Source organism: Cupressus sempervirens, chromosome 5, assembly GCF_028749045.1.
Source record: "Cupressus sempervirens isolate cs-2001-9-10 chromosome 5, ASM2874904v1, whole genome shotgun sequence".
In the NCBI taxonomy this organism is placed as follows: Eukaryota; Viridiplantae; Streptophyta; class Pinopsida; order Cupressales; family Cupressaceae; genus Cupressus; species Cupressus sempervirens.
This window is the reverse complement of record NC_143122.1, coordinates 636198411-636210430: the sequence shown is the minus strand read 5'-3', so window position 1 is coordinate 636210430 and position 12020 is coordinate 636198411. Positions and strand designations below refer to the sequence as shown.

The 12020-nt window shown below is 34.3% G+C and overlaps 1 protein-coding gene across 1 annotated transcript in view; it reads left to right on the top strand.

The window, feature by feature from the left end:
• The window catches only part of LOC149557505 (ankyrin repeat family protein), a 49842-nt gene extending 46058 nt beyond the window's left edge, over positions 1 to 3784 (top strand). Inside the window, exons 3-6 of the mRNA XM_089832160.1 lie at positions 1613 to 2591; positions 2719 to 2755; positions 2882 to 3015; positions 3117 to 3784. Coding sequence (XP_089688286.1) covers positions 1613 to 2591; positions 2719 to 2755; positions 2882 to 3015; positions 3117 to 3444 — 1478 coding nt within the window. The 3' untranslated portion in view covers positions 3445 to 3784. The remainder of the gene's footprint in view (positions 1 to 1612; positions 2592 to 2718; positions 2756 to 2881; positions 3016 to 3116) is intronic.
• The last annotated feature ends 8236 nt before the right edge of the window (positions 3785 to 12020 follow it).

The window sequence follows — 12020 nt, the reverse complement described above, 5'->3', positions numbered from 1 at the left end:
CCAAGGCAAGCCCATCAAAACGAGGCTAATTGCCTTTGGACTCGGACTCAACCAAGTCCTAGCTGAGTCCTGTCAGCTTGACTCGACCAATAGGCATCATTTGGAAAAGACAAAAAAACTAAATTTTAATGTTTTTTCTTTGTTTATTTTTGGTATGTTAAGCATGAGTAAGACCTAGAAAGGTCATTCTATCACTTGCAAGCACAAAGAATAGAGAAATAAGAGTTGAGAGAAGAGTATTGTGGTTTTGGGAGATACCTTAACAAATCGGTTGACTCTCATCTATCAGTTGCTGATTGTTTGTGCCACTTTGTAGCTTGCATATAAGCATTGAGAGGAGGCTCCTTCAAACTTGGGTTACATATCCATTTCTAGAGAAAATTTGAAGAGGTAATGCAATTGGAGTATGTTGAGCCAGCCATCTAGTGCTTTAGGATGCGAACACAATTAGAGTATGTTTGAGCATAAACACTCGAAGAGGCGCAACATGTTTGCAGCAAAAAAAGTTGAATGGTCTTGTTTTTCTTCACTACAACCTTCGCTTCCGCCACAGACAGATTTTGGGCACCGACACATCTCTCATTGTATCAGAGAAGGTTGATATACAAGCAAGGTGGAACACAGAGGTTGATGAACCTATCTTTAACGATGAGGACTTGGAGTGGGTTGATCAAGTGGATCAAGAGGTAGAGGCAGTGGCGATGGTAGAGGAGGAGGGTAGAGCACGAGGATACCCAGTGCAAGACCCTAAGGCCAAGAGTGATGGATCTGACTTTGATGATGAGGATTATGAGGATGTGGATGAGTCTAAGGATGAGGAGGATGATCATGTCACTGAAGTTCAACCTTAGACATAAGGAGAGAGGATGGCTCTAGAGGCTTCCATGACCTATCTTAGGCGTACTCGTAGAAAGACATAGGCTACTATGAGCCTTTCTTTTGATATATGTTTTGAACTTTTGATTCCATGGATATTGACATATTGTAGACATTTGGCAGTTACACTATATTTCAGATTTCTATTATGTGATTCAGTTAAACTTTATGTAATTTCTTTCAAAAATTCGCATTTATACTTAGTGATCTATGAAAAGTTGTATATGTGTGCAAAGTAGCTTTTATTTATCTCAATTATTGTGTATTTGATGTTAATTGGTTAAATGATGCATGAAAAAAACTTAAAATCCTTAAAAATCTTTGAATTTCATGAGTTTTTTAATTTGCCGACTCCGGCCACCGAGATATAGTCTGAGCCCAATTTGGCCCTGACCAAGTCTGAGCTGAGTCCGAGGCTGGTAACACTGAATAATAGTATGTATATGCAATTACCATAAGTTGAGTCCTTTTTATATCATTTGAAATTAAACTATTTAGTAAATATAACCTGCTGTATTTTACTCTTTAACAGAAATCAGTCAAGGTCCTAGTTTTTAAATTTTATTAGCAGCTATTGGAAAAGCTTTTTTAATGAACCTTCTTCTATGTGCATATTGCAATATATATATTATTAATATATAACTTTGATGAAGTCACGGATTAATGAGAAATTAGGCAAATCAATTATCACTGGCTAGTGGACACTAAAACTCTTTTGTTCTTGATAACTTGGTAGGTAATGGATCTCTGAGTGAGCATTTTGGCAGTGGTTTTGCACCAGACATTACATTCTATGTTCAAGGACAGCCAATTGAAGCCCATAGAGCCATTTTAGTAGCCCGTTCACCATTTTTCAAGAAGAAATTCCAGACCGATTGGAAGTACCGCAAAGAAATTAGGTTTTCTAAGCAGAAATTGTCTTTTCCTGCACTTTATAGTCTGATTCATTTCTTCTATTCTGACAGACTTGATATTGCTGTGGATGACATGGAAGATTTGGTTAGAATTTGTAAGGTTTGCAAATGTGAGGGACTGAAAACTGCTGTTGAGAATGAACTTAAGCATCAAAAATATGCTAACTATAAATTGCTAAGGGATGCTGATGATTCTCAAAAGAGATTCATTTTACAGGGATCCTCTCTCCCAGAACAAGAGAGGCTTCCTGCTGCCATGCACCGGCTTTTGCATTTGTCACTTGAGAAGTCTCAGAGAGACATGGAAAGTTCAGAAAATATAGGACAAAGCACTGGCCTTACTAATTTTTCAGAGACAGTCGATGATGCAGATATATCCAAGATTGTGAAAAATAGAAGGGGAAACCTTGAAGCTTCCAGTGAAAATGGGGACTTAAAGGAGGTATTTGGACAGGATGTGCCTGTGTGTGGCCAGAAGATACCAATGGACATTCAGTTTCAAGATAAATGTGAAGTTTCAAACAGCAATCAGGAAGAAAAGTGGTTTCAAGAGTCGAAAATGTATTGCAAGCTTGATAATGATGCTTTGACTGATCATGCTGATGTCTGTTTCATTGTTGAAGTGAAAAAATTCCGGAGCCACCAAGTGATTTTAGCTTCAAGGTCAGATTACTTCAAGGCCAGGTTGTCAAGAACTACTGATTTTCTTGAAGGAAAGGATGGATTGCAGGATGGGGATCTTATGCTACTTGAGGAGCATGATCTGAGTGCTGAAGCATTTGAAAAGTTACTGGAGTACATGTGAGTCTTTCTTATTTTGCTTGTGACTTTTTGAAACATTTGACTACTAAAAATTTAATATTTGCTTACTGTTCTGCAATTAAGCTAATTTTACGCCAGCATTCTTAAGTGCAAGTTGAATAACCAGGTACACAGACAAAGTGGCAGATGTTGACTCAGAACATGTACGTCATCTTCTCAGTGTCATCAAGTTATTTACTTCTATCTAACTGGAATTGTCTTAGGTAAATAAAATGGATTAAGTTCCTTACACATTTGTTACTTGATATTATAAATACGTGTACCTGTAGGCAGAAGAGATGTTCGATGCTGCATCAAGATATTTATTATTTCCCCTGAAACGGGCTGTCGCAGATGCATTGTTGCCACATCTGGAACATGCATCGCCTGCAGAATTGTGTGATTGGCTAATGCTTGCAGATATGTATGTTATATCTTTCGTTTGGAGTTCTTTGTTGCCACATCCTTTAGCATGTTGTGATTTGTTTCTTAACTACTCATTTTGAACAACCATTTTTTGCATAGGTACGGGGTATGGAAGATCAGGGAGCATTGCCTGGATGCGATGGCTTTGAACTTTGAGACATTTGCTGAAACAAGAGAGTTCCGGAAAATGTTACTAACACTGCCACCTCCTTCTGGTGATACAGCACAGCGTACAACTGTTCCCAGTGCACCTGGTGATCAGGAAAAGTCCAATCAAGAAAATATTCTTGACGACTTGCGTGAGAAATGGCTTGAGGTGGAAGCAGCTGAACTTGATAAAAGAGATGAGAGTGCCTTGCAATTTGACAAAAGATTGGAAATGCTTGTTCTAGTAGCAGAACATGAAAATCAATCCACCACCTCCTAAGAACTACAATGGTCTTAGTAATGGCATCTATATGTATTCTAGTCTTACCAGTTGGATACTGGTCCTCTGAAATTGGCAAGCTGGTATTCCAAATTCAGTTTAACATTGTCATAGCAAGAACTGGTAATTCTTTTGCTTTATGATTTGGTGAGAAGGAGAAATTTGTGAAATTTGTGCCTGCGAGCTAGGCTCAAATTGAGTAGTTTTTGTCACCAGGTGTTATATCTAATGCAAATTTAATAGTTGCAGAAACTCACAGGTTGTGACGTTTGTTTTTGTGTGATTTCATTCTTTGGTCTTCATGTTTGAACTCAATTATACAGGCTTGGAGTTCCTTGAACTGTGTCTCTATTCAAAAATATTTTGTAGAAGACCACTCTTCTTTACTGGGACTAATGATTTCTTCGACTACAATTCACATACAATGCCTATAAATTCGTGCCACCAAATATACGCGAAAATAATAGACACGGCGTGTTGCTTGCTGGAGGTTAAAGATCTAGGTAAGGTATTGCAGATAATAAGAATTTTAGGCAATATAATATAATTGATGTTTTGTCAACAAGGAGAAGTTCAGATAAGTTGACTTCCATGAATCTCATCATCCAGATTGATGCCTACCTTTAAACTGCACAAGCATGGAGTGTAGCTGCACAAATGAGCATTCTGTTCACGGCTTGATAGAGATTGACTAAAGTAAATGCAACAACTTCATTGCTAAATGCGTTTCTTTTCAACGAGTTGAATTGTTTTAACATTGAAAAGGCTTCCAATCAATTACCATCAAATTATTTGTCCTTAACATCAATTATCCTTTACAAGTAACATCATAATGACATTTTAAGAGACTTATTTTCACTTAGTGCCATAACATATATTGAAGTGATTGATGTTTTACACACTGACACATTTCCTGTCCCCAAGGGGTTCATTTCCTCCCCTGAAATGTTTCAGGGACAGTGGCACAAAAAGGGGACGCCCCCTAGCCATCCCCAATTTTCAAAAAACTGCAAGAAGTGTCCCTTGAGGACACCTAATCGTCTTTGAAATGCCTAGAGGATCCCCAAATGTCTCTGATCCATCATCGGAATGATAAAGTTTTCCCTACTCTTCTTTTTTAAAAATAAATTATTTTTGCTAAAGCGGCAATTGCCCACAAGGTTCAAATTTGTGACTGCAAACGATAAAATTCAAATGGAGGTGCAGCCTGGATTGGTTAGGCTAGCCTTGGATAACCATCTTCTTGTAGAGGGAGATGGTGACTTAAATAATTCTGAGCCTTTGGATATTGATAGCTAGAATGAGGCTTAGTTGCTTATGATGTGCCTATAGCCTATTCTATTTTGAAGTTTGAGACTTCCGGATAGATGTTTGAAACATTTTAATTTGGATATTTATATTAATAGATCATGAGTTCGAGTTTTGAGAGTTGAGACTATTATTATAATGCTGTCCCTGCCATCCCCTTATTTTGTCTCTTTAGGAAATGTCCTGGAGACATGTCCCCGTCCCCGAAATGTTGTGGATCATAGATATTGATAGTATTGAGAAGGATTTAGGTGTGGTGATTGTTACCTAAGTAGTGAACAAGCATTTGGTGAAGCAGTCCTTGTAATCTTGTCACTTATGCTTCGATGAGGGTAGGGTCAAAGGGTTTGGCCTTGGAATACACAATCTCTAAAAACAAGGGAAAATTTTATGTTTCAAATTAGAGTTAGAATGCCTTAATGGAAACTTGGTTTGAGTGAGGAGCAAAAAGATTATTTGGTTCACTTCTCAAATTCTTTTCCCTTAGCAATGTTCTAGAAAGTGGGAAACCTATGAAGCTATATGAAACATATACGCTATATGCATGTAATAGAATCCTAACAAGGTCGAAACCTTTTACAAGGTACTTTTGATTAGTGGATCATTTTGTGGGTACCACCCCACCGGGGTTTTCTTAGGGTTTCCCTAGTTAACAAAATATGGTGCTATCAGTTTCCTTGTAGGATGTTCATTGTTACTCTTCAGTTTAGTTATTTATGCATGTATATGGTTTAATTTTGATATCCATAATTGGGCAAAAAATGGTGGAATACTGATTCACCCCCCAGCCCCCTTAGTATTCACTATTTCTAACAACCACATATTCATTAGAGCAAAGGATAAGTTGTAGAGTGAATTAAGTGTTGTTTCTCCTATAGGAAGGTTTATGTATGTGTCATGATGTTATGTTTATGATTGCACTTATTTATGTAAAGAATTGAGTAAGTTGTGTGTGATGGAATCAAATCGGGTAATTGTGAGAATAGTCAGTGACAAAATAGTTAAATGATATGAATGTTACTTCGAACTGGTGATGAATTAGTTGAATTGAAGACGAGATATGGTTGATGATGATGTCAAGACGATGTAGTTAAGATAACACCTTATAGTGATCACAAGTAAAGGTAGTTTGACGATCATAAGTATAATGTCCCCACTATTAGGGTTAGTTTGGGACAAGTAATTCTTGCCAAACAATTGTCAGAATTTAAATATGATAAGTCTAACATCTATTATTCTACCCTCTAGATCCTAATACCAACATTAGAGACGTCTCCATATCGGGATTACTAACCCTCTTGAGGATCTCAAGGTCCTAAAAGATATATGTATTCTAGTACCATCCTCGGTTACTTCTCTGTCTTCTATGGAGTACTCCCTCTAAGGTCATTCCTATAAGAGATATCTAGGGCCCTTATGATACATGCACATGTTAGTTTCAACAGAACATTCCGACCTTATAACCATATTAAGATCACTTTCTTCCCTAACATTGACTCTCTTGATCTTAAGTCATTAGCCATATTAAGAACACTCTCTTCCCAAAAAGGGATTCTATTGATCTCAACAATTAACCATATTAAATCATGTGTATCACTCTCTTAGAACTCCATAACATTATAAGTTATCAATAGAAATGTATTCATAACATTATCCATAAAAATATATTCGCAACATTTGAATTATCATCTATATTATTCTTTTAAGAATTATCTATATACGTACACTTATATCTAAATGAAAATATAGTTTTTTTTCAGAAATAAGATAATTTAATCTTTTCATTGTGTATAAATAATTATGAGAATGAAAATAACATAACCTCCTTGTTCTTAACATGTACCTTTTTTTGTTATGCCAACTCACGTGGCTCTTAGTACTCTTTATAGAATTTCTTTTCACATTTTTAAAAATCCATTGTGTGCTTTGTCTAAAAAGAAAAAGTATTAAGGAAAGTAATGTGTTAATTTTTTACTACTTGTCCTCCATCTCTTAAATTTGGTAGGTTTTCCGTCGTGTGAGCTTCCAAAAGGTTACCTCATTATTCTTCATGTTGCTTCATAATTATTCATTACTTCCAATGAATAGAAATGCCATCCCTTTTATTTATTAAATAATATTTGATTTAATTAATGGTGTGCCCTTTGATAATTGGTAATCACCTTTTTAAATTAGTACTGATGTTCCCATTTTTTAATTGATTGTCCCACTTATTTAATATTATTTATTATTTGGATAATGATCACTAATGATTACATCGATATATTATTAGTTTGTTAATATTATTTATTTATTCAAACATTCCATTATTATTGTTACATATTACGAAATCTTATTTTAGAAAGAGTTATCATAGGAAGTGATGCTAATAGAAACATATAAACAAGAAAAAATAGGTGAACTAAGGAAAGAGGTACATAAAGTGAACATGTAAGGATCAAATTGATAATGAAGAACAATCTGTAAAGATTTGAGGAGCGGTCATGGATTTCAAATCATTATTGGGATTGATGATGATATCCAAAGAGCTAGAAGGTATATGTGTGATTTTTGGAAGGATCTGACAATACATTGACTGTGGTAATATGTTCGAGGAAGATTCTTCAAGAAGTATCTAGTTGGTCATAATAGCTTATGGAGTTGGAACAATTTCCAAGGTACATATCGAATGTGAGTTGATGTGGTTATGAGAAAATAAAGAATGAATGGTTAGATGCAATTGTGATGCCTGAATTAATTTGGATTTTTTGATTTAAGTCTTGTTCAGGAGGTGGAATAGATTTCTACTCAAGGGTAAAAGAGAGAAGAGATTAATTTTTTATTACAAGTGGAATGTGAAGTTGGAGAAGGTTGTGATCATAAAGAAGTGTTGGAATCAAGTGTGATCAAAGTCAAAGTATAGTGTTGGGTATGTTGTTGAGTTATGGTGCATAATTGGATCTAATCTAGCGAAGATAGTGCAAATTACATATCATTGTCTTTGTGTTACTATCTAATAATTGTAACAACAAAATCCTTTAATTGGTAATAGGTAATAGGTCCTATTGTAAATTCCTCTAACCAAGTGGCATTCTGAATAATGTTCAAAATCCTTTAACTAGGTTACTCCTAAAAGAGTAAAGACTTTAGCAAGTGTTAAAATAGGATCGATTAATCTGTTTTGTAACTTGTAATAGCACTTGCAGGCCTTTTATGTGTTTTTCAAGTTACTATATGAATGAATATATATGTGATATAAAGAAGCATGTCTCTTTTTAACCTACATTACACTCTCTCTCTCTCTCTCTCTCTCTCTCTCTCTCTCTCTCTCTCTTTAACATAAGTGAATTATTCCATATATAATACTTGTCATATATTATTTATATATCTCATATATATAATATAATTTATCTGACAGAATTATAACATTAACACTCCCTCTTAATGAAGAAGGATAAAACACATAGATATTACACCATAGGTAATATTTCATGAATAATACATTCAAGAAATCTTTGATCAGAAGATTTCTAGTATATGATATCATATAAGTATTGGCCTCTCATAATATCAACACATGATATTCACCAATTACTATTTGATAGCATATTAGGTAACATGAGCATTGACCCATCAAAATATCAATCAAATGATATTCAACAAGTACTCTATGTAATGGCCTATTAGAACATCAACTAAATGATATTCACCAAGTACTCAATGCAATAATGGCCTATCAAAATATCAAGACAAGATATTCACCAAGTACATATCATATATCTATACAAACAACTTATAGAGAGTCAACTTAATGACATCTAACACTTAGTTGTTGATGTACAAGATAAAGCCTTTCATGATCTATTTCAACATTTTAACCTCAAACTTATCTCTCATAGATAAGAATGTATTACAAGGGATTGCACTTAGAACTCCTTCAAGAAGAAACATTAACCTTATGACTTCTAATATCAACTTTTCTGACCTCTTAGAAAAAATTTCTCTCTAATGAAGCATCAAACTCCCTTTGAATATGTTATCATCCTTCTAACCACCTAGAAACAAGTTATGTATGCTTCCCTAGTTCAAGAGGTATCCTGATAGCATAAGGTCTTCTAAATGAAGCATAGTTTCTATCTACTCCCTCTCTTTGTCCAAGGTCTCCTCTAATGAATTGTCAGACTCCATCTCATAATCTCAATCATCAAAGATATTCACTTCAAGTGGCTCACATTATCCAACCTAATCATCAGATGATTAATGAATCCTAAATGATACCTTCTTTGGAGCTACTATAAAAAGATTGAGTCTGCACAATATTTGGTAGCATGTCTTATGTTCCAATCTTCTTCCCAACTTCCTTGATACAAGTTTCTCCAATTAAAAAATGCCTTCATATAAGCATTTGTCAAAAAATGGGAATGATACTTTGGTTAATATTCCCCACACGATGTAAGATTCCCACTTATATCGAGTTATTTAAAGCTTTCTGGGAATCCTTGAGACCATAATATGCCTGTGAAAATGTTTGTTAAGATTAAGCATATATTCTAGATGGCAAACATAACACTCCATCAAGGATTTGAACTATCAAAATTTCCTTATAATGTTCACATAATAGAGCACTTGTGTCAGGTAAAGGGATCAACAACTAGTAGAATGATGTATGCAACTTGGTCATAGCAAAAGAAAACACCCAATATGCTCCTCAATTATTATCGCATATATATATATATATATATATATATATATATATATATATATATAACCATAAAATGTGAGAATTTGAACAAAGTCTTAAATCATGAAATCCTCTAAAATAACACAACTCTAACTCAAGTGTATATTTTCTCTTCTCAATGAGGTTGAATCCCTTCTACCTATGATTATAATGAACTTCAAGTTCCATCCATGACTTTGCTCCATTAATCAGAAATGAAAAATATATTGTATTTCATGGTATCAAGACCCTTCTACATGTTCAAATGCCACTTGCAATTATCAAGAATGCAAACCTATAACAAAACACTTTGTATAGATCCACAAAATTCTCTTTTATAAATTTGCATAACCTTGTCATGTATGCATCCCTTTCTCATTAAGTAGCGTTTTCAAATCGTCAATTATGTGTAGAGTTCACACTTCCAATTTCCTATTATAATCTATGTCGTGGACCTTGCATCATTTTGGGATCACAAATGCGTATATCCATGAATTTGGAAGTCAATAATAATGTTGTACACCTATTCTATATCCTCTTCATTTGTCTTAAGGCTAGAGCATGAGGTTGCGTATAAAGTATTTGGTTGAATGTTGAAACTTGAGCAAAGAAGACATCACCAATTGTAAAGATGGTCCTAACACACTATATATTTTTGATAAAGAGAAGAAGAATGGGGAGCATAATTCGTGTGCCAACCTCCAATCTTTTCACACCTTGCATACATATCTATATGGCAACCTGAAGCATTTTGAAATTCCCTTGCCCAAAGAATTTTGAGATCCATCTGAGCCGGGTCCACTGCCATTGATCAACGTGGAGAAAAATAGTGGCATAGTAGCTTGCAGTGATCACATCAAGAACCATTTGTGTTGACTCCATCAACATTAAACATATATTTGATGCAATTTTTAATCCCCACTTTAAATTTGTATTATGCCAAACCTGACAGTTAAGGTACTCTATCTCATCTTCCATTCTCTATCTTAAAGTATTTATGTATATTCATTAATTTCAATGACATGGTATATCTCATCATTGATGATTATATATATATCTTCAAACAATCGGCTCTACCATGTGATTGGATGAGGATATCACATTGAAATCCAGAATGGGCAAGCTCTCTCGTCCACCAATCTGAGACTGTCAACGAACCGTGAGAGGCATTTGCACTATCAACCCTACCTTGACAATCCAAGTAAAGGCTCCATATTTGACTTGGATCGTGAAAAAACCCTACTGTCCAAGACCAACAACCCGCTTGCTCCTAAGTTACCATCGTCTTTCATGGAAAATATCACCGGTGACTTGTTGAATAAATCTATTGATGGAGGTAATTTGTTCATTTGTATATCAGATTTTATCGCAACACTACTCTGATACCATTGTTAAATAGGATCGATTAATATGTTATGTAACTTGTAATAGAAATTGTAGATCTTTTTTGTGTTTTCCAAGTTACTATATGAATGAATATATATGTGATATAAAGAGGCATGTCTTTTGAAGAGACATGTCTATTTTAACCTACATTATTTAAAGTTATATTACAAGTAATATACTCTCAATATATATAATGGTTATATGACAAGATTATACACACTCTCTCTCTCTCTCTCTCTTTCTCTCTCTCTCTCAACATAAGTGAATTATTCCATATATAATACTTGTCATTTATTATTTATATATCTCATATATATAATATGATTTATCCTACAAAATTATAACATTAGGAACAAGTCTTGAGGGAAATCCCTTATCTGGGTAGCATTTAACAGTGCCTTTGTAACCCTTGACCAAGCAAGCTCCTAACAAAGTGTACTCTGGAAGAGTACACAATTTGTGAGCGTAATTCTCACACCATGATTTTCACCCAAATTGGGTTTCCACAAGATATATCCAATGCCAATTTTTTTATGGATGATTTTCATGTGTTTGCATTTTACTTAAAGTTCATTTTACCTATTGTGTTGATTGAATGTTTAACAAGTTAAAGTGATTACCAATTTGATTAGCTTGATTAGGTGTGGTTAAAGTTTGAATTGGTGATTATTAATATTCATATTGCAATATATATATTTTTAATATTGCAATATATATATATATATATAACTTTGATGAAGTCACGGATTTATGAGAAATTAGGCAAATCAACTGTAGACACCTAAATTTGATTACATCGCTTTGGTAATCCTATTTAGTTATCTCTAAAGGCATCACTAATTAAATTCTTATTTAATTAATTCTTTGCCATCCTCTAGCTGATTAATTTAATTAATCATCTATAGTCCTAATTGATAAATCAAATAACCTATTATTTATCAATTAAATCCTATTCTTTTATCTAATTCCAAAATCCTCATTTATTAAATAAATCTATTTGATAAATAAAACCCTCAAATCTAAAAGCCCCTAACTTATTCCTAAACCCTCTTTTTAGCCTAATCCACCCCATCCACCCATACTAACCAAGCTTAGCCACTAACTCACCCACCCTCATGAATGCCATCCACTTGCAAATCTCTAACATCCCTAATCTAATCCTAAACCCAAGCCTAATCTACCC